Source organism: Tupaia chinensis, unplaced genomic scaffold (assembly GCF_000334495.1).
Source record: "Tupaia chinensis unplaced genomic scaffold, TupChi_1.0 Scaffold000270_2, whole genome shotgun sequence".
Taxonomy (NCBI): Eukaryota; Metazoa; Chordata; class Mammalia; order Scandentia; family Tupaiidae; genus Tupaia; species Tupaia belangeri.
The window spans coordinates 2,419,375-2,444,931 of record NW_006159751.1 but is presented as its reverse complement, the minus strand read 5'-3'; the positions used below and the strand labels follow the sequence as shown (position 1 = coordinate 2,444,931).

At 41.4% G+C, this 25,557-nt stretch overlaps 1 protein-coding gene across 1 annotated transcript in view; it reads right to left on the bottom strand.

Annotated features, from left to right (window-relative positions):
- Window positions 1–322: 322 nt before the first annotated feature.
- CTTNBP2NL (CTTNBP2 N-terminal like) overlaps window positions 323–25,557 on the bottom strand; it is a 51,397-nt gene continuing 26,162 nt past the window's right edge. The window contains exons 3-5 of the mRNA XM_006149595.3: window positions 11,536–11,766; window positions 6,983–7,090; window positions 323–4,298 (exon numbers count right to left, since the gene is read on the bottom strand). Of these exons, the coding sequence (XP_006149657.1) occupies window positions 2,817–4,298; window positions 6,983–7,090; window positions 11,536–11,766 (1,821 nt within the window). The 3' untranslated portion in view covers window positions 323–2,816. The remainder of the gene's footprint in view (window positions 4,299–6,982; window positions 7,091–11,535; window positions 11,767–25,557) is intronic.

Here is a 25,557-nt window from a genome sequence, read left to right as displayed (position 1 = left end):
ATCTTGCATATATGCACATTTGTTTTTCTGGGGCTAAATCTATGATTTCTAAGAATCTCGAAAGATCCAGAACCCTTAGGTAGTTTAAAGGTTACAAACAGGATTATTGTAGAGGCTTTTTCCAGCTCTTAGGTTCTACAGAAAACAAATTTCCTAGTTTCTTGTGAGGTTTAACCTGGATGTGTTACTGAGTTGATCTGTTTTTTTCAGAGCCATGATCAAATGCTCGCTCTACACCACCCACTCCTTTCCCAACAAAATATGCCCAAATTGTGCAACGTTCTTCACTTCGTACAAACAAGACTACTTTTTCCCCAGACAGTATGATTTAACTTGTTTTAATGTAGTCTGTTATAAAAATGAAGACTTCTGCATGGTACATTTGGCTTTACAAATGTTAATGACTCGTTAATGCTTGTGTTATAAGTCACATCATTATCATCTGTTGACCAGTAAAATAACTTTTGCAACATGGGTTAATACCAAAACTGTGAATCATGGAACTTTTACTTAGCACACACATACAATCTACAGCAAACTTAAATACTACTCTATAATATCTAACTGGATTACTGGATCCATTGCAAGATTGTGCTTATTTATCTCAGAAGATAGGCAACTAGCAAAAATACACATTTCTTTTGCATATCCCCGCCCCCATATTACACTGTAAAAGAAATACATGATTCAGTGCACTTCCTAAGAGATAAACCTCCTTATAGTATCTCTTTATGTACTGTATACATTTATCCCAAAACAAAGGAAGAGCACAATGCAACTTTTAAGATTACCATTTAAAGCACTGTAGCCTCCTATCCTGTTTAGAAAGTTCAGCTGTTTTAATCAATACTGTTCATTTTGGCTATGTAAGGGAATGAAGTTCAATGTATGATTGTTTTGGATAGTTTAAGATACCCCCTACATCATTTTGGTAGACACCCTTGGGCATTAGGAATGTTTAAATTTTTGATATATTACCTCAATCAAGCCGTAAGGGTTGTAGTCACCAGTATTTTCCATTGTGATTTATACATAGCTTTTCCTGGATTAAGAGGAAATAAATTTAAATTACAGCAGGTGATTGGAGGCTGCTGGATAGATGTGGGCTAGGAAGACTGTATGTGAGGACACCCCCTCCCCGCAGTGGGCACAAAATCATACAACTACCATGTCTGAGCTGGGCTGTGGACAGTCCTGTTTGAAGACAGGACAGTTATATTCTATGGACTTTGTCAGCTACTGGCCTATACAGCTAGAAATCGGGAGGTTTCTGTCCATGCCAATTTGCTATGGTGAAAAGAGGTTGCAACTTGGCAACCTGCAACTAAATCCAGGTACAGAAGTGTTTAGCCAGCACTGTTTAAACATCTGGAGAGTTGGTAACTCTGGTCTCCTATTCTTGCACGGCAGCAAGCAGCCAGAGCTGAATGGCACGGCTCTTCACATGGGACTTAGGCACTTCAGTTTGCTATGGCTGCCACCACTCTTAGGTGTGTTTCACTTGGTCCTCTTTCACATGACCAGTTGGGTTTTGTGACATGGGTTAGTTTAGCTGTGCCTCTTTATGATGCTGAAAACCTGGGCTTCATCTGACATTTCCCCTACCTCCCTGTGGACAGGGTTCCTCCCCTTTGACTGACTGGGTCCCAGCCACATCGAGCTGCCTTGCTAGGTAATCTTAATGTGCAATTCTACTTGTCCTTTACTATACTGCAAACTCCAAAGATATAATCACACTAATATTTATGTGTTTAAGTGCGTGAATGTTCAACACGTAAAGGGGTATGTCTCTGTACAGATACATTTATACTTTCATTTAGGCAAATGTTAATTTGGTTCCATAGATACAGATGCTAAGTGCTGGCAGCTTGGAGAATAAATGTAACAATTTGATAAAAACCGGTATAATTCTGACTTATATTACAAAGAGAGTGAATTTTAAGTTATTGCTTTTTGATTACAGAATAAAGATGCCATTCTGTTGTAAAACTTTTACACAGAATGAATAACCATTTCCTATTCAAGTAATAGTAATCAGAATCAGAAGTTTCTTATACACCAGTAGATAACTGAAGACCTTCTTTGAATGGATGTGATTTATGCAGGAAACTAGGAGTGACTTAATTTTTTAAAAGTACAAGGAAATCAGCACCCTAACTGCTTAGTGCTCAGGAGGGTTTCTCAAGGGCTCTATAAAGCTCAGCTTTGTGGTGAGTTCACACCCACCGTTAGAAGGATTCCCATTCTATGTATCTAGCCTTGTTTCAGAACACAAAGCTTGTTATTATAAACAGTAACAGAGGATTAAAAGCAGTGTTGGTTTTTAACATTCAAAATTCACAGAGGATCTCATTTTCTGCAATTAAATGATCCATTTTGTGTTTTTGCTGCAGAATCACATTCATATGGCAGTCTTATTTCAGGCACTTTTAAAACATGTTCATCTGGAATAAAAATCTGCGTGAACCACTCTGCATAATTCAAAATGAGTGCTGAGTGATTCTAGTCCCAAAATAGACAGCAAATCACCACCTGGTACCCAATTAGCTTTCTCCGTCACAATATGACAGTGACTGCTGAGCTTGAGACGTCTTTGAGGTGCCCTTCTAGCTTTAGTACAAAGATGTGAGCCATAAAAATCAATACTACTCAGTTTCTACTTAAAAAAATACAAAAAGGTGAAGTACACTAAAAGTATTATACAGATGGTCTCAGCTACTATCCAAATAAATAACATAATCTGACTCAGTGGCCTGACTCTGAGCTCTTGGACGAAATCTGATGGAATGTCAAATGTGGAGATGCCCGCTCCGGGACTAACTGCTGGTAGGCAAAAGTATCTCGACATCCTTGCCATTGGCTACCACGGCATTGGAAGAGCAGCTGCCAGCAAGGTCTTCTGTGGTGCCCAGTGAGGATGCCTGGGAATGAGTTTTGGTCAGAGGAGTGCTGGTAGATGACGAAGGCGTGAGGCCAGGCTTTTTGGGTGGGATAGGTGGAGGGTTTCCTCTCTCAGCTCTGGGGATGGTAGGAGACTTGATTCCAGGAGACAGGGGACTCAGAGGACTAGACACTTTCCCCGGAGTAGGTGAATGGCTGGTGTCACCTCTTGGATTGGCAGTGCTGGCCAGATTGCGATAGTCTGTGCCGAAGGGGGAGCTGTTGGGAGAGACAGGCTTGATTGGCCCTTGTTGGCTAGTGAACCTGGAGAGCACCTGAGTGACTGTGTTTCGGGCCAGCTGCTTGGCAGCAGAGTTGTCTAGGAGGGTGGGGGACAGATCCCTGGATGGAGGGCTCTGCAGACCACTGGCTTGTTGGTCCTGGTCTGCTTGTGACTGAAATTTGTGCCGAGCTGCATGGAACCGCTGGTTGATCCCTACTTGGTAAGATGACTGATAACCGGGGCTGCTAGCTGATGATCCCAGTAAACGCTTAGTTAGTACAGGGGAAGAGCATGGCGAGGATGTCAGAGAAGAGGAGGCAGTGCTGCTGGGAGACAGCGAGCTCCCACTGGAAGGGAGGTGACTAGACATTGGGACAGGAGTCTCAGTGCCCACAGGGCAGCCACCATTCTCAACTGGCTTCTCTTGGGCCAATGCCACAGATTTCTCTCGTGGAGGAACTTGGTTTTCTATATTGTTGCCTGTAGTCACTTCCCTAGTAGTTTGTATCTCTGGATCACAATGGCCATTGGTTTTTGCATAAGAGTAAGGGGGGGTAGTGGGACCAGCCAACCCTGTGTTTGTCATTTTCGCTGTGCTGCTCCCATAGGTTCTTTCTGCCTGAAAGCTCTCTGTTTGGCAAAATACAGAAACTAGCATGGGAGGCTCGGTTGCTGTGCCTTTGGACATGGTTGCTGGCTTCTTCAACTGATCATTAGGGCTACTGTGCTGGTGGGAAGCCTCTAGGTCCTTGAGTATCTTCTTCAAACCTTCCATCTCTTCTTTCAGACTTTTAGTCCGGTTCTCTTCTCGGTTCAGTTTTGCTCTCAGTTGCTCCCTTTCGATGTCAAACTCCGACAACTGCTTTTCCACCTGGGCCTCAGTCTGTAAGCCTCTCTTCCTCTCAGCTGCCAGCTCCTCCTCCAGTTTACTGACCCGGCTCTTCTCCTTCTCCAGTTTCAGGCTCAGCTCTCCTGCCTTCTGCCCCTCCTCGGCTGCCTTGCTGGTGGCTTTCTTGCACTCGAGCACCAACATGGATGAGAGCTGCTTGTGACGGGAGCGTTCCTCCTCCAGCTGACTGGAGAGCTTCTTCTGTTCTTTTTCAAACTTTTTCACTTGGGACTTTTCAAACTCCAACTAGAAAAAAATGACACCGCACATCTTGATTAGAGTAAGAAAAGCACTATTAGGTTGTCAGGAAAATCATGACATATTTTTCTGTTTTTTTTTTTTTTAATGCAAAAATGCATCATGACTTTCCCAATGACTCAATCAAATGAGTAAGAGGTATTATATTTTATTACTATATTCACTATAGGGCCAATCTTGTGGCCTTGTGGTTCAGGGAGCTAGAACCCTCATTGTCAACTGTGTGGTTCAAATCCCAGACCTGGCAGCTTGAAAAACACACCAGTGCATGACTTGGTTGCTGGCTTCTTCAACTGATCATTAGGGCTACTGTGCTGGTGGGAAGCCTCTAGGTCCTTGAGTATCTTCTTCAAACCTTCCATCTCTTCTTTCAGACTTTTAGTCCGGTTCTCTTCTCGGTTCAGTTTTGCTCTCAGTTGCTCCCTTTCGATGTCAAACTCCGACAACTGCTTTTCCACCTGGGCCTCAGTCTGTAAGCCTCTCTTCCTCTCAGCTGCCAGCTCCTCCTCCAGTTTACTGACCCGGCTCTTCTCCTTCTCCAGTTTCAGGCTCAGCTCTCCTGCCTTCTGCCCCTCCTCGGCTGCCTTGCTGGTGGCTTTCTTGCACTCGAGCACCAACATGGATGAGAGCTGCTTGTGACGGGAGCGTTCCTCCTCCAGCTGACTGGAGAGCTTCTTCTGTTCTTTTTCAAACTTTTTCACTTGGGACTTTTCAAACTCCAACTAGAAAAAAATGACACCGCACATCTTGATTAGAGTAAGAAAAGCACTATTAGGTTGTCAGGAAAATCATGACATATTTTTCTGTTTTTTTTTTTTTTAATGCAAAAATGCATCGTGACTTTCCTGACAACCCAATAGATATCAATAAAACTATTGACTGAGTACTGCATCTTGGTTAGCTGTTCTCTGGTACACAGAATTACCATTTATACTGTGGGGCTTAGTCAAGTATTTCTGAAGTACTGCAACACCCAATACAAAAATGCAGATACTGGGATTTAATCTTTCTTTTGGAGGCACTTTCAGTTCTCACATTATCTCAGGGTTATTAAAGGGAATATCATTGTATGTTAGGTATGTGGAGAGCACACACCATTAGACCTAATCAAAATAGAAAGCTATATAAACCAGCTTCTGTGGTGAATGCTGCTGAAAACAGAACTTTGCAAGTTTTAAACTTAAAAAAAAATTATTTATTTATTTATTCCATTTGTTATTATCACTTCTTTAATTTGACCAGAGAGAGACACTACGATAAAGAGAAAGGGAAAGTGAGAAAACAAGCTACCAGATCTGGGATTCAAACTGTGGCTGGCCATGTGGGAATCCCAGTGCCTTTAACTGCTATGCCACCTGCTGGCCCCATAAAGTTTTAAACTTTTGAAGTTTTTCAGTAATAATTTTCTTTGGACTTAAAAATGATCAGGGGCCAGCCCACAGCAGAGGAAGCTGGATCCCACAGGGATGACAAATCTTGGCCCTGGGTATTTCATGCCTGTTAAGTATATGCCCAGGATCCTGATGGGATGAAGTGGAGGGAAAAGGATTATGGTGTGACCAGATCCCATTGGGAGGCATTCTCTCACTCTTTCTCTCTTGTGGACACACAAAAAGGCACACTCCTCTAGCATATATAAAAAAAAAGAACAAATATAAACAGTTGTGTTTGCACATGCCTAGCATGATTGGGAGGTCCTGGGATTCAAGCCCCAGATCTTCCCCTAAATGGAAGTATTTCAGTTATACTTTTTATACAAATATAGTCTGTTTTAATTGTTTTCCCACCCCTATTAAGGTATAGGGACTTTGAATGACAAGGAAAGTATTTAGTCAGTATTTTGCAAACTCTGAGATCCATTAATGGATGGGGAAACTGATTTGGTGAACTATGCTGAGAATTAAAACAAAATGAAATAGAAGAAATAACATCAATGTATATTGTAGGCTGTAAGAGTTATGTATCATTTCACAAATTTTTTGTTTCAGGTGTGTTTGTATATATAGACATATACTGGATTGTGATATAGCACCTTTTTAAAAGGTTTTTGCCACAGGGTGCATGCCCTTGCCAGAGATAGAGAGACGGTGAGAGGAAAAGTGAGAAATCACCACCACACCCCCCTATGGGATAATCATGCTGCAATCCCTCCCTCTCCGTTCTCTTTGGCTTTTGGCCATGCACGTACATGTACCTGGTGTGATTCTCAAGCTCCTGGTCTGAGACTCAAACCATTGTCAGCTACGTGGGAGTCCAGCACTTTAACTACCATGCCACCTGCTGGCCCCTAAAATGTATTTCTTACTGGGGCTTCTAAGTCAAAAAAAAGTTTCAGAGCTAGAGTTCCAAGCTGTGTTCTCCAAAGCCTGTGCTATGGAATAATAATCCCACAGTGTGTGATCTACATAAAATATGGATTTTATGAAAACTTAGATTTGCCAAGCACAGAACACAGCATCTTATTCTTGAAGACTCACAATGTGTTTTTGTATATGGAAGATTCTAACAAATTTCAAGTTGAAGACCTGTTTAGTTTTGTCTAATCTAGTAGTTCCCAGACTTATTTGACCACATAGCCCTTTTCTGAGCGACACCAATTTCCACCCTACAGAATAATCTCTGAGAAACACATTGCAGGCACGTGCTGCTGTGAATCCCTCTCCCTCGATTACCTGCTGGGTCAGCCTCTCTCTTTCCTTCTCCAACATGTAGGTGACATCATCTCCTTCTGCTGTGTCCTGCGCATGCCTCTGCCTTTCCTCCTCAAGGTCTAGGATCACCTTTAAAGAGTTTTAAAAATTTAATTTCCAAATACAAAGGAATCATAGTTATAATACAACCAATATTAAGTGCTTAAGATTGTCTAGAGATTAAATAAATAAATAAATAAATAAATAAGTAAGTAAGTAAGTAAATCCCAGCCAAGGTCATCAAGGAGCATATTGTCTAGTGGGTGAAAGACATGTGAGCTATGTGCTAGAAAACAATAAGATAATTTACTTTACTTGAAGTATGCACAGAATGGAAAGAACAGAAGAGAGCAACTAATCAAATACTGAAGGAAGGCTGCAGAGAATTAACAGAAAGTCCAGAAAACTGCAGGCAGTTTGGTATGACTAGGGGCCGGGTGTGGGCGACAGCAAGACAGGACCATAGAAAGGTGAAAGCTGAGGTTCTCCACTCAATGTTCAAATCACCAGAGGCGTTAACGAATGAGCCTGAAACATTACAAATAGGTGGTGTCTGACTTGCGTTTAATTAATAATAAGCAATTTGTATAGGTGGGTAAGAGGCAAAAAGACTCTCTTGACTGACCCTATATATAGAGAGGTTAAATTGTTGGGATCAAGTGGAGATTTTTCAGATTTTTAAATTAACCTGCTTACTCTTGTCCCACTTATCTTAATGCCAAAGGAATAAGCACACTTCTAAGGAGAATGTAAATTTAAAGGTATGTTTTCCACATACTCCTGCCTACAACTGTATGATATTCTGAATGGCAACGGATTACTCACTACCATAGCTTCTGTTTGTGCTTCAGAGGTTTCTTGGACCGGACCTCCAGGATAGGGCCAATGGCCATTTCTCATTATTTTTCCTTACTAACAATTTTTATGAATGGGGAGAGAAACTTTTTGTGACACTAAACAACACTTTAAAAATAAAAATGAGGGCCAGCTTTGTGTCACAGTGATAATGCAATGCAAAGAAGCCACATCCCATATAAAACTGTGGTTCAAATCCCTGGTCAGTGTAAAACACGCTGGGCATGTGTGTGCGCACCCAAGATCCAACGGGCTGGAGGACTGGAGGAAGGGGATCACGGTGTGGCCAGATCCTGCAGAGAGTGCTCATCTCTCTCTCTCATTCTCACAGGTGAGTGTATGTGTTCTACCATGAATAAAGACAGATAAACAACACACACTTTAAACATGAAAAGAATTTTGTAGACTTCCTCCTGGTTTAAAACATTATTTTTGTGATCTTACAGAAAGACTTGACTAAAGGTGGTAGGTCATTCTCTCTCTCTACAAGCCCTCTAAAATTAGAGAAATGGAATGAAAAGACTAAAACCCCACAAACACAAATAGCAAGATTTTAGCAGACACATTTTAATAACATTTTGAAGAAGGAAAAAGGCTGGAGGAGTGGTAGGAAGAGGGGCAGGAAGCCATTTTTCTTCGGAGCTCTGAGAGAGGGAACCTGTAGGCAGCAGGCACTGCAGAGGAGGGGCGAAATGGGAGAGAAAACAGAAGGACTGGCTCCAACTATTTTTAGAATTCTCTGTCCCCCTCAACCTTATTCCTACACACAGAACGTTGGCAGTGAGGGATCTACTGCCTGGGTTCAGCCAGATGCTCATCCTCTGAAGAAACCGGATGTGACGGGCTCGGGATTTGGGAATACTAGATGTGACAGAGAACAGGGGTGAGGAAAGAGGGTTAGTCTGTTATGGGAAGATGATGGGGAGGAAATGGAAGTGGGGTGTCATATAACTATATATCCAACTATCACAGAAGAAGTATAAATATCTAAAACTGATAAGGAGAGAACAGTATATTATTTAGAAACATGGAGACTAGCTACCAAAATCAATGTCTAAAAGATAAAAGTGACTGCCTCTGAATTTTGGGAGGATGAGAAGACTATGAAACTCTTATATTTTTCATTATAAGCAGAGTAATCACATAATTTACTGTTCAGAAGAGAACATTTCTTAGAGTCAAAGTATTGTTCATAACTGTGCCAAAGGCTCGCTCTGTGATGCAGAGGTAAAGCACTGTTCAAGTGAAGGTGGATCCCTCATGGTGACTGAGATTTGAGTCCTCAGCCTGGTCAGCCTGAAATGTGCTGGGCATGTACGTGAGTGCCCAGGATCTGAAGGGCTGGAGGACTAAAGGGAGGGGACTGCAGTGTGACTGGACCCTGGAGGGTGTCTCTCTTTTCTCTCGTGCATATACACAAGCTCTATTATAAATAAATTAATACAAATAACAACTATACTAAGGTAACAGGTGTAAATCGAGGACTCTCTAGGGCAAACTAAAACTGAACATAGAAGAAAAATATGTCACGACTTTCCCAACAACCTAGTATAAGCCTACAGGTACTATGTGATCTCTAACAAAGTCAGTGTTCTAGTTTGATAAAACACTTAATAGATTGGCCCACATGGACTGGTGGTTAAGGGAGCCAGATCCCACATGGCTGATCACATGGTTTGAATCCGGGACTTGGCAGCTTAACAAACATGCTGGGCATGTGTGCACGCATACCCCAAATCCTGACAGGATGGAGAAAAGGAGGAGTGCAGATTGTGGCTTTTTCCTTTCTCTCTTTCTCTCTGGTGAGCATTGTACCCTCTGGCAATTAAAAAAAACAAAAGGAAAAAGGAAGAATTTAGGCAACTAATGCTGATCCATTAATTTTTTTTTTTTTTTAAGTTTGGTATAGGATGAGTGTGCTTGCCAGAGACAGAGGGAGAGAGAGAAAGAAAGAAAGTGAGAAATCACCCCCAAGAGGGGATGGCCACACCACAGTCCCTTTTCCATTTTTCTCTTGAGATTTGGGCATGCCTGCAAATGTGCCTGGCGTGATTTTCAGGCTGCTAGTTCTGGGACTCAAACCGCACAATCAGCCATGTGGAATCCAGCCGCCTGCTGGCTCCCAATGACACCTTTTGAACTATGGTATAAATATTTTCAGATTACTTCATTCTAGACCAGAGGTAAAGTTTCTCTAGGTCTTAGGCAACTATGAGATTTCATTAAAGCTACGGAAATAGTGCACTTCTCACAAAAATGGATGAACTTTTGACATTCTGTATGTTTTCTAGGGGATTACAGAACCTCTGTAAGGCTCATCCACAGGTAAGAAGCTCCACTCTGGCCTTTCATTTGGACTCCATGAAGGAAAAGAAAAGATAACAGGCAAGACGTGGAGCCTGGACAATTTATCAGATGTGATGAAGCAGATGGTTCTAATGCAGGTAAGCCATAAACTGAACTAAGGCCCATCAAATTTTACAGCTGTTAGTCCAATTTTTCAAATTAAAATGTTTCTTACTAAATGCAGTGATACCCCTCTTGTTGCTAGAAATCTAAGCTGACAGCTTTTAAAAGTGCAGGTTCTAGCCTAGCATCTTTTTCAGGCCAAGTATGAGCAGTAAATGACAAGTAGTGAATAAATGAACAAGCACTGGAATTCCAATAAGATGAGGTAGAGGGAAGCACAGGTTTGCCTTCCTAACTTAGGAGCTGTCAGACATGGAACCAAATACACACACACACACACACACACACACACACTTAGGAGCTGTTAGACATGGAACCAAATACACACACACACACACACACACACACACACACACACACGCAACTTTCCTAATAGTGTAGAACAGATTTAGGGTAAACAACTCTAGGGACTTTTTATGGTTTCATGAGCAATAAAATGTAGTGAAACTCAAAACTAAGAATAAATGAAAATAATCTATTGGCTCTGGTGTTTAGCTAGGTAAGTTTTCTTTCTCTCTCTGATACAGCATTCCCTAAATACCTGTTAGTCTTTCTACTTATTACTTAAGTAGGCAAAGAGCGAATGGGCCGTTCGGCTGCAAGCTTGGCCAAACCCTAGTTTGTTTCTAAAATTCTGATGATCAAGAGCTGAAAAAACATAACAAGTGTTTTGGAGTGACATATTAAATACCATCTTAAATAATGTGTCTGGCATGTTTCCTAATTTAACATTTGGAAAAACTAGTGTTTGCTTTTCTATCTCCTGGCTCTATGTTATAAGCTAAGGGGTTTTCTGCACCCAACTGAATTATTGTGAAACTGGCAGCTGACAAGAAAGCACCCATCCTTATTTATAGTCTCCTCCGACGTGTTTTTAAGACAAGGTCTTGCTGTGTTGTGACCCTCCTGCCTTAGCATCTTGAGTAGTGGGGACTGCAGGTGTGCACCACACCTGGCTCCTTCAGATAGGGTCTCACTATGTTGCCCAGGCTGTCCTCAAGCTGTGATCCTCCTGCCTCAGTCTCTTGGGTGGTTGGGATTACAGGCGCATGTCACCATGCCCAGACTTTAGGTTGGACTGGGAATCAAACCCGGACTTCCAGGTGGTCCCAACCCACAAGGTACTGTCTTAGCAGTGGGAGTCACTTCAGCCGGGCCCATCTGTCATCTTTGCAGGCTTTACGTAGTGCACACCAGCCAAGCAAACTCACCTTTCGGTGCCTGCTCTCGGCAGCAGCCAGCTGGGACAGCATGCGCTCCTGCATGTTCTTGCACTGCTTCATCACCACCTTCAGGATGGACAGAGGGTTTGTGCAGACCGGCTGCTTTTCACCATCATTTTTCTCCTTCAGTGTTTCAAAATCTCTCTGTAGAGCCATTAAGGGATCACTGATGTTATATTTTCCATAGCGTTCTTCAATGAAAGTATCTCTGTGTTGAGCCTAGGAAAGAGAAAAAAAATAAAAAACTACTGAGGAGAGGATTTGCTATCTAGTAGTTCATACGTTAAAGGTAGTGGTTATTAGTATAAATGTAACCTTCTGCCTACAAATCAGCTTGAGACATCAGAAAGACTGTGTGTTAATAATTAAGAGTGCTAGCTACGTATTACATTTTTTTCTTTTTTTGGAAGACATGGTTTCCCTGTGTCACAATCCTGCCTCAGCCTCCCAAGTAGCTGGGACTATAGCTACTCATCACCATGCCTGGCTTGCTTTCTCACTTTCCTTCTCTCTCCGGTGAAATAAAATAATAATATTAATAAATAAAATTAAAGAGTTATTTAAAAAATTTACAGCCCTATAAGGCAGTGTTATGTGAGAAAACAGAGGGGTTAAGTAACTTGCTCCAGGTTATTCATCTAGGCAGTTATCAGAACTGGGATTTAAACTCAGGCAGCCTGGCTCCACAGTTCGTGTTCCTAGCCACCATACTTACTACCTCTGCTTATGTCTACTTACGAATACTCATCTCAGCACTTGTGCCTGTTTTCTTTCTGTTACGGCATTTGCATTTCTAAAATATGTTAATCGTGATAATTTTATGAGTTTACATAGAGACCAAACAAAGTGCCAGAGGATATGTGAAGGATGCTAAAAATAAGTATGATCACATTCTAATCCAGGCCTACCTGCGATCTGTACATATGAAACTGCACTCAACTGTTGATGGATCAAGAGGGCAGAGGCAATCATGATTAGAGGTGCAGACAAAAACCTCTACCTGCAGCCAAATTCCATTCCTTCATTTATTTTGTTCAATTGCTAACTACCCTCTATCCTTACATTAAAAAAAAAAATTACACAGTTATTTATTCAGAGAGAGGGGAAAAAAAAAAAAGGAGAGAGAGGCAGAGAAACAGGCACTCCAACAGGGTCTTCATGTCATAATCCATACTCAGCCTGAGCTAGCCAGGAATCCAGGCACACGCATGTGCTCCTGGTGTGTACAGGAAGACCTTGGAACATAAACGGGGACCCTCCATGTGGCTTTAGCATTGCTGTGCATTGTTACCACCGTGCCACAGTGGATGGCCCATCCTTCCCTTCATCATCTTCAGGGCTTGGCGAGCTTTGAGAGGAGAAAGACGGTGAAAAGAGAATGTAGGTGGTCTAGGGCTACAGTGTCTGGTCTAGGCCAAGCAGGGGTCTCCAGATTAGGAGGTGGGTAGAAAGACACTCTCTTAAGGTTCCCTCTTTCTTTATGTCATCTAGGAAGAGCTTCAAATACTACTATTGGGTCATCAGAAAAGTCATGCGTTAAGACTTTTCCAACAACCCAGTACATATGAGTATTAGATATTACACCCACATAAAAGGAGTGACATTAACAATCATTACATGGATATGAAAGTTTTTTGAGACATTTAAAAAAATAAAGAGGACATGGTTGAGGGAACTCAAAAATCATAATAAAGTACTGTACAATTCAAGCTTTCAAATTAAATCGTTATGAAAACTGTCATCCATTAAAAAACTTTTTATCAGTAGTTTTCTTAGCATTAATATCCACAAATAAGAACCTATTTGAAAGGAAAAGATAATTTGCAATTTAATGGCTATTCTCTAAAACAATCCTTAAGAAAATAAAGCAAACATGGGATTTCTTTAACATGGAAGTATGTTTCAGTGCTGAAAATATGAGGCTTTCTTCCTCACTGGCTGTCCCAATTTAAGGCTAACCAACCTTTTAGCCTTATGTGACAATCAGTTGGCAAATGTTCAAAGGACAGTTAAAAGCCCTGGATTTTATTTCTGGCTTGACTACAACCATCTTAAGTTATGTTGTTATTGGAATATTTGGACAATATTCGTATATTAGAAACATGAAGAGAAAAATCTGTTTAAGTTACCATCTTCTAACCCTATTATAGGTGTGTGTGTGTGTGTGTGTGTGTGTGTGAGAGTACCAGACAAAATACAGTTTAAGATGAAAGAGAGAGATAGAGAGAGAAGTGGAGAGAATTAAAATGAGAGGAGGTATGAAAGATAAGAGTCCAAGATAGAATCCTAGGTTTTCTTGCTCCAAATTAAAAAGAAAATTCTAAGGAAAAAAAATATGATAGAAGGTACACGTGTGCATGAGAAAGCACGCACGAGAGAAGGAGGTTGACAAGGTCTTATCATGTTACAATTGCCTTTGCCTAGTTCTCTAGCTCCTCAGAATCCTGGGAACCCATGTGCAGCCTGCCATGTTTTCAGGCCAAAATGGGGGACCCAAACCTGCAGTAGCCCATATGACTTCTAGTCTTGCAGGGCACTTGTCTTATCACTGTGTGACAGTGGCTGGTTCTTTTTTTTCCTTTTTAAAAGTTTATTTATTTCATTCATGAGAGAAAGTATCATTGTTTGGATGGGCGCCCTGAATAGGGTGTCTTACGCTGTGATTTCCTCCTTCTAGCTTGTCGGGATCTTAGGTGTGTATAGACCTGGCATGCTTTCAGACAGACTCAAGATCCAAACTCTTGGTTGGCCCTGTGGTCTTGGCACTGCTGTTCAGTATATACCATAGCCTGTATCACTGAGGCTGGGACTCCTAACATTTCAGAATAACCTCCAGTCCATTTAGGGAGGAGAAACAAAGAACAGGTTAATTCCTCAACTAGCCATTTTTATTATTATTTTAAATCATGGTGAAAGTAAAACAAAAAAGCTAGTTACGTTTTATAAACAACAGTGTGAAACAACATAGGGCTTATCAATATTTTCCTTTATTGAGAACATCTGCCTTTTAAAATTCAGCTATAGGGACCAGCAGTTAGCGTAATGACTATGTTGCTATACTCTCATGTAGTCTACCACGGTTCGAGTCCCAGACCCGGTGGCTTAAACTCACGTCAGGCACGTGTGCATGCATGCCCAAGATTCTGAGAGGAGAATGGAGGAGAAGGGATTGCGGTGTGGCCATCCCCCCTGGGGGGTGATTTCTCGCTTTCTGTCTCTCTGTCTCTCTCTGTCTTTCTGGCGAGCACACGTGCTCTATAGCAAAAACCTCTCAAACACACACACACACACACACACACCCACCCATGAGATTGATAGCCTAAGAGTTAATGCAAATCCATGTTTAGGAAAACACTTAAAGGAAAAAGAGAAAAAAGTCTCTCGACCAGTTGGCTTTCCACTTTCCTGCCATGTTCCTTATTCATGATAACTATCTCTGAGTTGACAGTGATGGTAAAGGAATGATTTGCTACAGACATTGGTTTAGCAGGACAAAAATGAAATAGAAAAAGTAAACCCAGATACTTCTCTGACCTTCTTTTTCAGAATACCATGGAGGCACTGGAATGGAAGAGTAGGAGTCTGGAGACTCCGATTCATGACCTTGACATCAGATCTGCTGAGAAGCTGTATCTCAGGTTTGAGTGTATAGTTAACTAATCCTAAAAACATGGCTCTTTAAAACACACACTGTTATTATCCTGTATAATTAATAAGTATCACAGAGTTACGAGTAATAGACAAGAAGCGTCTTTGGTGAAGTCTCAGCATGAGAACAGTTGTTACGCTGTCTGTTTTCTCTTGGAATACTTCATAGTAATTCTATAATCACTTGTGTAGTAATTACAACTTATATAAAATAGGTGGCAAAGAATCTGTGGAATAATCTAAAAAAACAAGGCTCCTTGTCACACAGCAACTCTTTTAAGTACATTCTAATATAGGACCCAATATAAAAAGATGACTTCAAAATCTATGTTTATTATACCAAACATTGGGTTGGAAAATGAGAGCCAGAACATGGTATTTTTCAACCAACTTAATGACTCAGCCAAGTGAACTGTATGGATTACGGGTTTAACAGTGCAAGTAATAGCCAAAAACAGATATTAAAAGATTTGAATAATGAAGAGCTTTAATGGAAGTGTGTAATGGTATCTATTTCTGCATAACAAACCACTTCAAAATTTAGCAGCTTAAATAATAAAACTGTATTATCTCGTATGGTTTCTGAGGATCAAGAATTTGGGCAGGGCTGGGAACCAGCAGTTAGCGTAATGGCTATGTTGCTAAATTCCCACATAGTCGACCACGGTTCATGTCCTGGACCCGGTGGTTTAGAACTCACGCCGGGCACATGTGCGTGTGTGCCCAAGATCCCGAGAGGAGAATGGAGGAGAAGGGATTGCGGCGTGGTCATCCCCACTGGGGGGTGATTTCTCACTTTCTGTCTCTCTGTCTGTCTGGAGAGCGCACGTGCCCTATAGCGAAAACCTCTCAAAAAAAAAAAAAAAAAAAGAATTTGGGCAGGGCTTAGCTGGTGGTTCTGACTCAGGGTTTCATGAGGTTGCAAACTGCTGGCCAGCGCCTCAGCTATCCAAAGCTGTGACTGGGGCTGATGGCTCTACTTCCAAGCTGACTCAAGTGGCTGTTGGCATAGGTCTTGGTTCCTTCCAAGTACTGGCTTTCTCAGAGCAGGTGACAAGGAGAAAAAGAGAAAGAGGGGAGGTAGGATGCAGGCAGGGACACCAAGATGTTAGTCCCTTTTTTCTTTCTTTTTAAGAGGTTTTTGCCTTAGGGTGTGTGTGCTTGCCAGAGAGAGACAGAGACAGAAACGGTAAGAAAGAAAGTGAGAAATCGCTCTCCTGGGGGGATGGCCAGGCTGTAATCCTTTCTCCTTCATTCTCCTTCCAGGATCTTGGGCACACATGTACATGCACCCAGTGTGATTTTCAAGCCATTGGGTCTGGGACTGGAATCATGGTCGGCCAAGTGGGCATCCAGCAACATAACTGCTATGCCATCTGCTGCCACCCTTTTTGTCTTTTATAACCTAATCTTGGAAGTAACGTGCCACCACTTTTTTTTTTTAAATTTGTTAGAGGGTATTTATACTCACCAGAGATGACAGAGACTGAGAGAAGGAAAGTGAGAAAGCACTCCCCATGAGCAATGGTCACGTTGTAATCTCGTCTCCATTTTTCCTTTGGGGATTCTGGGCACACACACACACACACCCATTGTATTTTTCAAGTTTCTGGGTCTGAGACTCAAATTGTATATAGTTGGTCATGTGGGATCTAGCTGCCTTAACCACCATGCCACTGGCTGGCCTGACCCTGGTAAATGCGGGAGGGCACTACCCCACAGTGTGAATACTAGGAGGTAGGACTCACTGGGGACTATCTTAGAGACTGGCTACCACAAGGTGAATGACTAGGTAGATATGCTACCACTAAATCATTTATATCTCAGGTCAAAGTTTAAACACCAAGTTCCTATATCCAAAACTGCCAAGGCTGAGTTTTAATACCTTAATTAAGCTAAAATCAGTTTCTTACAATTATTACATTTTTACTTCAATGGCAATATACACTTTTAACTGAACAGAAATTTCTGCATTGACAGAAAACATGATGGTCTTAAGATTCAGACAAAAGGTATCATAGTGAACAAAATACACTAATCGGTTATTACTCATTTAGTTTTACTGCCACAGACTCAATGCGAGACACCACTACTTAAAGGTGAACGTAATGTCACACAATACCTTTAGAGTCTGTCATACATTACTCTCTAAAAGTTCCAGCTTTCTTATTAGTAACTTCGAAAGGAATATGAAATATGGGGCATTCTCCTCTGTTTCCCATTATACCGGTGTGGCACGTGTGTGTGTAGTCTAATCTTTGAGTAGGACATCAATTTTTCATTATTGTTTGGACGATCACCAACATGAAAAGTGATTCCAGACCCAGATCTAAAGGTGAAGAATTAAGGCCCATTTAATCAGCCTGAATTTACACTAAACCACAAGACTTTATTTTCAAGACTCAAGTTGGCACCATAACTGCATTAGGACGCACATTTGCCACGTAGCAGACAATTTTAAAGTAATCAGTAATGTAAACATTGTGGGTCTTTAAAAAAATCTAAAATACCTCTACCCTAAGGAACAACAGAAAGACAATGGGACATGATTCCCAAATGGTTTTTGTTAATGCTACCAAAAACATGCTGAAGAGGAATCATTTTCACATACAAATTGAATCTATTTTCTATGAAGTATGAAAAGGTACCTGAGCAACTGGAAGTAAAGCAATCGTCTGGATAAAGATGATAACATTACAAGGCACACCTGTTCCGGAAATCCCTTTTCTCTCTCTCTCTCTCTTGTCAGAAGGTACATGTACATGCATGACAGAGAGAGAGAAGAGAGAGAAAGCACCCCCCACCCCAATGGGCCTAGTCACGCTTCAATCCTTCTTCCTTCATGTCTCCGTTCCATCTGGATCATGGGCACAGGAGCACATGCCCAGAATTTTTCAAGGCACCAGGGCTAGGATTCAAAATGCAGTTGGCCAAGTGGGATCTGGTTTCCTCTGCAGAGTGCCCACCTGCTATGCTATGGAGGCTAAACCATGGAAACTCCTTTTGAGTTGATGAAAAAGTACTCGATTTTAAATTTGATGATATTGATAAGAGATTTAGCCTCATCTGAATCAAACTTTCATTTTTGAAAATAAATAAATCTGAGATTTATAAAGAGAGAAAATTTTCATGACTTAAACAGTATTTCAATTGGGCCCGTCAGTGGTGTGGTAAAGGCGGCAGGATCCCACTGACTGACTGCACAGTTCAAGTCCTGGACCCAGCAGCTTGAGTCTGTGTGCTTGTGTGCCCGAAATCCTCAGAGAGGAGAAAGGAGAAGGGATTGCAGAGTGGCCATCCTTCCCCCGGAAGGGGACTTTTTCACTTTCCCTCTCTCTGTCTCACTTTTTCTCTCTCCATGAGTGCATATATCCTCTAGCAAATTAAAAAAAAAAAATCAATGAAAATGATCCAGAGGTAGCTGGAAGACTGGGAAGGTTGGAGGGGGAAGCGGGTAGAATCATGGTGTCATAGATTCTGTCAAGGAAGCCTGTTTCTCTCTCTCTTCTTCTTAAGACATAAAATAATTAATAAATAAACTGAAAAAATTTTGACTGACTTTGAAGTAGAATGAGCTTCAAAGATTTCCTTTGGAGTCAACTTGAAGTAGAATGAGCTTCAAAGATTTCCTTTGGAGTCAACTTGGAACCACAGATATTTTTAAAAACAATTATTTACACAAAGACAGATAATCATTTATTGCTTCACTAATGTACACTAAATTCTATTCAAGATGAAAATGGTTAATTTGAGTAGAAATGGTTACAAGTATGGCACTTCCAGCTAGTTAGGCTGCTTGTTGATAATATAAAAATATGGGTAAAAAGCACATGTAACTACTTTAACATTCAAATTCCAAAGTCTATGAAAAATTTGAATTAATTTGAAATAAAATGTGTCAAGTTTTTTTTTTTTTTTCCCTTCTGTTTTATTTTTTCAGTCTGTATATGTGATTGAAAATTTACATGGTTGGGACCAGCAGTTAGCGTAATGGCTATGTCGCTGGACTCCCATGTAGTCGACCACGGTTCGAGTCCCGGACCAGGTGACTTAAACTCACACAGGGTGCGTGTGCATACATGCCCAACATCCCGAGAGGAGAATGGAGGAGAAGGGATTGTGGCGTGGCCACCCCCCCGGTGGAGGGGATTTCTCACTTTCTGCCTCCCTGTCTCTCTGTCTGTCTGGCGAGCGCACGTGCCCTATAGCGAAAACCTCTCCAAAAAAAGAGAAAATTTACATGGTACATTCTGGACTGGGAACCCATGAATAACTTTTTGACGTTCAGAAGAAAATGTATATAGGTACTTAACAAGTACTGAACAAATTAATAAATGTATGAAAGGAGAATGCTATGAACATAAAGGATTTTAAACTATAACATTTAAGATACTTTGTATTTTAGAGCAATTCTAGGTTCACAGCAAAACTGAGTGGAAGGCAGAGATCGCCCATATATTTTCTGTCCCCAAAATTCATGGACTATTCCATTATCAAAATTCCCACCAAAGTGGTACATTTGTCCCAAATGAAAAAGTACAATTAAAAAAAAATTGCTGGCGCCAGCAGGTGGTGTTGTGGTTAAGGTGGTAGATTCCCACATGGCCGACAGTGGTTCAAGTCCTGGACCTGGCAACTTATTTTCTTACTTTCTCTCCCTTTTTTGTATGTGCGTGTGCTCTACAGCAAATTAAAAAATAATAATAAAATATAAAATTAAATGAACAATTCTAAAAAAGTCTAAAAAATTGCTATAGGGTATACACACTCATGAGAGAGAGAGAGAAATAAAGCAAACCCCCCCCCCCAAGCGGGGATGGCTATGCCATAATCCTTTTTCCTCCAATTGGGAGTACGCGTGCACTCACACCTGGCAAGTTTCTTAAGTCACCAGGTCTGGGAATAGAACTGCGTAGTCAGCCATGTGAGACCCAGACAACATAAGCACTAGGCTACCAGCTGGACTGAATAAAATTTTTTTTTTTTGAGAGATTTTCACTGTAGGGCGCGTGCACTCGCCAGACAGACAGAGAGAGACATAGAGACAGAAAGCGAGAAATCACTCCCCAGGGGGGATGGTCACGCCGCAATCCCTTCTCTTCCATTCTCCTCTCGGGATCTTGGGCATGCACGCACACGCGCCCGGCGTGAGTTTTAAGCCACCGGGTCCGGGACACGAACAGCGGTCGACTACGTGGGAGTCCAGCGACATAGCCATTACGCTAACTGCTGGTTCCCTAAAATATATTTTTTAATGAGCATTAGATCCAATTCTCTTTTTGCAGGAGGCTATACATCTCTGAAAATACCACGAGAATGACTCAGTCCCAGTGATGCAAGCAGGAGGGTGCCACTTTGTGATAGCCTATATGGGAGGCCCATATATTTAGGTTTGGTTCCTGGCCCAACCTAAACAGGTCAGGGATAATCGTGTTCTCCTGTGTTTCTGACTGGGGCAGTAGGGCAGGCAGATCACCTGACTTGGAGAGACCCTGTCAAAAACCTATCTATTATATATCTCACTTCCCTCCTATGCTCTCTCATTAAACACACACACATACATATATGAGGTCTTTAAAAATTTCATAAAAAATTTGAGTGACCAACAAGAACATAAAAAAGTGTTTAAATCATTAGTAATGGGAGAAATGTAATTTAAAACAATAACATATCAGTATATAGCCAGTAGATGATTGAACTACAGACCAACCACATCAAATGTCAGAAAGGATACAGAGCAACTGGAACACTCACATGTTGCTGGTGAGAGCATAAAATGGTATTCCTTTGGAAATGATCTAGAACATTCTCATAAAGTTAGACACATATCTAGCTGTAATACCACTTCTAAGTATAAATCCAAAATAAATGAAAACATCTAGTTACAATGAAAACATCTGTTACACAATTATCTACAGCAGCTTTATGCCTAACAGCTCCAAAATAATCAAGTATCAATTAACAAGAGAATAAATACAATGTGGTACATTCATACAATGGAATATGACTCAGTAATAAAAAGGAACAAATCACTGATACATACAATGACACTGAGAAACCTAAACATCATTGTACTGAGTAACAACAATAAAAAGCTAGACATAGAAGAATGTGGACTCTGGTTTACGTAAAGTTGTAAAACAGACAAAACTAAACAATGGTGCAAAAAAGTCAGAACAGTGATTTCCCTCTAGGGATAGAGAGATGACGGACTGGGTTGGTGTGAAGAGAATTTTCTGTGTCTTGAGAGGGGTGTGGATTGTAGATGTGTGCATTTGCTAAAACACACTAAACACTTCAGATCTGCATATTTTGCTATATCTAGACAGTTTAAAAATGTAAATATATCATAAAATTAAAGGAAACATTAAGTGCTATGTAATGTATTGTTTTATATATAGTTTCTGAAATGGATGGCATTCAAATCAAAGTAATTTTAATAAATGACAGCAGAATAACGGAGGTGCTGACACACATGTATTACCGTGCAGTGTGCTGAGTCTTTATGTATCTAATCTCATCCTAACACATTCTTCTTGAAGGAGACATGACTATTATCTCCAGTTTTTAGAAGAAACTGTACATTCACGTGTGACTTTCCTGAAGTCACAAAGCTAGTTAAGTAATGAAGAACAGTAAATAATATATAGTAAGCACTGAATATGCTAGCTGAATGAGTAATATAGATATTCCCCCCTCCAAAAATAACTTTGTAGAATGAATTTAAATGTAGCAGGTCTTAATCAGTAGCTGAAAAATGAAATAAAATAGAATAGAAAATATTGGAGAGTACTGACCATCAGAAGATGAGTATTGTTTTGAGGAACTTTTCTTCCAGTAACATAATACAGGTGTGTGTATGTGTGTGTGTGTGTGTGTGTGTGTGTGTGTTGGTATATCACTTGAGGCACAATGAAAAATTATTTAATTTTTTTTAAAGAGAGATTTTTTTTTTTTTGCTATTGAGTGTGTGTACTAGCCAGAGAGACAGAAAGTGAGAAACTACCCCTTAGGGGGATGGCCACGCCGCAATTTCATTCTCCTGTCAAGATTTTTGGGCACACACGCACATGCACCTGGCGTGATTCTCAAGTCCCTGGGTCTGGGACTTGAATCATGGTCGATCTTGTGGGAGTCCAGCGATGTACCCATTATGCCATCTGCTGGCCCCCAAAAGTTTATTTTTCACTGTGTGTCAATGTCCCAAAAGTTAGAAAAGCACTAAGGTGGAATAAAGAACTGAAGGAGTCTGACTCCTTAATCTATGATTTTGAATAATTAAAGCTATAATAAATGTATAAATTTTAATAGAAGTGAAAAAAAATCAGAGTTGCTGTTTTATTTATTTATTTATTTATTTGGAGAGGTTTTTGCTATAGGGTGCGTGCGCTTGCCAGACAGATAGAGACAGACAGAGAGACAGAAAGCGAGAAAGAGAAATCACCCACTGGGGGGGAGGGCCACACTGCAATCCCTTCTTCTCCGTTCTCCTCTTGGGATCTTGGGCACACATGCACACGTGCCCGGTGTGAGCTTTAAACCACCGGGTTCAGAACACGAACCGCAGTCGGCTACATGGGAGTCCAGTGACATAGCCATTATGCTAATTGCTGGTCCCTATTTATTTTTTTAAAGAGAGATTTTTGCTACAGGGCATGTGTGCTTGCCAGAGAGACAGAGGAAGATAGCCACACTACAATCTCTTCTCTTCCATTCTCCTCTCAGGATTTTGGGCACTTGTGCACACATGCCCAGAGTAGGTTTTAAACTGCCGGTTGACCACCCAGGAGCTTAATGACATAACCATTATACCATCTTTTGGTCCCTTATTTTAAAGTAACAAATACTACAAAAGACTACAAGCTGGGAGAAATTTGGCCTAACATCAAATATATAATATGTAAAATAAATAAATAAGTAGATAAAATCTCTGTGTTACAGGATTAGAAAACTATCACTGGAGATGTTGGAACATTTTTTGGAGATGGATGACTCACAGGTACAAATGCTTTGAATGCTTTAATTGAATACTTAATGTTTGCTGGGTACTATGCTCAGTGAGGTGGGTGGTGATATGGGAATATAGATTCGACTATGTAAAATGTTGTCTTTTGACCTTCAAGAAGCTTATAATATGCCGAACGAGTATAAGTCTAACAGCAGCCTCTACTTGTATAAATGTTTTCCAAACAATATCATTAATGTTTAGAGGAACACCAAGTACAACTTATTTGATCTGAACTTTCTACGACTCAGACTTCACACTCATAAGGAATAGGAAGGAAAAGGCCAACCCTGGAAGTGGGTGGGTTCTGGCAGATAAATGGGACTATCAGCAATTTAAAGAATCACAGGAAATGCCATGACGGTGGTGGGGGGTGGTGCCCACACAGCCTAAACTGTCTCTGAAGTATTACACAATGAGACCCAGCCTGCAGACTGGAGTGCGATTCTTTGGGTGTATCCTGTGAACATGAAAATCTTTATTAGAGAGGTGCTTAGGCTCTTTCATTCACTATGTAATAACAGACAATGCAGAAACTAACTTCAAGGTTAAAATATTTTTAAAAGGCTCACTAAATAAGGCATGAAAAGATTATCTGCTTCCTCTATTTAGGGGATTCCATGGAAGGGGGGACTTAATTGTGGGATGGGTCTTACCTCAAAATGTGCTTAAGCAAAGTTCTTACATTACAAACACTTATCACAAGGAAGCACGGCAAGAAACCAACTGTTCAAATGTAATGTCCTGGGAAAGGGTCGTTAGGTTGGCTGAGAAGCAAGGAGTGTTCATATTTAGAAGTTTATGAAGTAATAGGAATAAGTCAGACAAAGGTAGAGGGTGGAGAAGGTAGAGACGAAACAAAATGCAAAGGGGACAAGGAGTATAGTTGGAGAGCCACATCGTGGTGAGAGCACAAGGTCAGGGCAGGCGCGGGAAAGCAAGGAGAGCGCTATGGTGCTTCGCAGGGGCAGAGTGCACAGAGTGCCGACCATGACAGTCTGCGAGCACGATCGGCCCGACCTTACGACCCTCGTAAGTGAGAGGATGAAGAGAAGCAGGTAGCTGCCCATTTATATAGTTTTAACCAGCAGTCATTCAGGTAGATTGGGACTCAAATGGAGGAAGAACCACCCTTTAAAGAACACAATGGAAGGAGGTGAGACAAGTGCATTGTGGGGTGCTGAACGACAGTTTGAAGTGTGACCTGGCAATGGTCGCCACCACAGTAAGGCACTATTGAGCATGCTAAAGTAACCCCTGCTGGGCCGGCAGGTGGTGTGGTGGCTGGGGCACTGGTCTTCCATATGGCTGGCTGCTATTTGCGTCCCAGACCCAGTGGCTCAAAGGTCTTACCAGGTACATGTGTGTGCGCCCAAAGTCCTGAGAGGATAATGGAGGAAAAGGGAGTGTGGCATGGCCATCTGCCTCCCCCCTACCCCGAAAGTGTGATTTCTCACTTTTTCTGTCTCTCAAAAACCTAATAAAAAAGAACCACTGCCACTTTTAGTTCTAAATAACCCCAGTCTAAGACTGCCTTTATTGTCACAGCAGAGGTACCCTCAAGGGGACAAGAATTCGCATAGGTCAGAAGCACAGAGGATATCTTTGGCAACATAAATTCTTCCTTTTTATTCCAAAGGGTGGCAAGACCACTAGGAAGCTTTAATGTCCCTAGACAAGAAGGGTTATAAGCAAGATCCCTTTCTCATTTTAGTGCCATAGGAACAGGAAAATTGGCTCTCCTCTAGGCCTCTAAGACTTAATGATCTTCAGAAGAGAAGGCAGTCATGTACCCTTCAGATGTAATATACTGCCTGAAAAGGAAGAGACTGAAACAGAAATTTTAAAGGCGAAAGAACTCAGAGCTATCAACCTGGAAAGCAAACAGAGAAGGAGGTGGATGATGAGGGTTTTGTGAAAGCCCCCAAACCAACCTCCATACAAACAAACAAACATCAACTGAAAAACCACAGCGGGGGTACCGTAGCGTGCACCTGTAATCCCGGCAATTTGGCAGGCTGAGGCGGGGCACTTTGAGCTCAAGGCTGGCCTGGGCAAAATAAAGGGAATTTGTCTTAAAAAGAGTCAGGTAAGGTGGCATACATGTGAAGTTCCAGCTCAGGGGCTGAGGCAGCCTTATTTTGAACAGTCTTTAAAAACAAAACAAAACAAAACACTGGAGGTGATTAAGCAACAGTTAAGCCCAAGCATTGGGAGCCAGATCCCACATGGCCCATCCTGGTTTCAACTCCTGTTTCTGCAGTTTGAAAAGCAGGTCACTGTGTGCCTAAAATTCTCACAGGATGGAGAAATGGCCTGCCCACTGGGGATTGACTTCTCTGTCTGTCTTTCTCTTT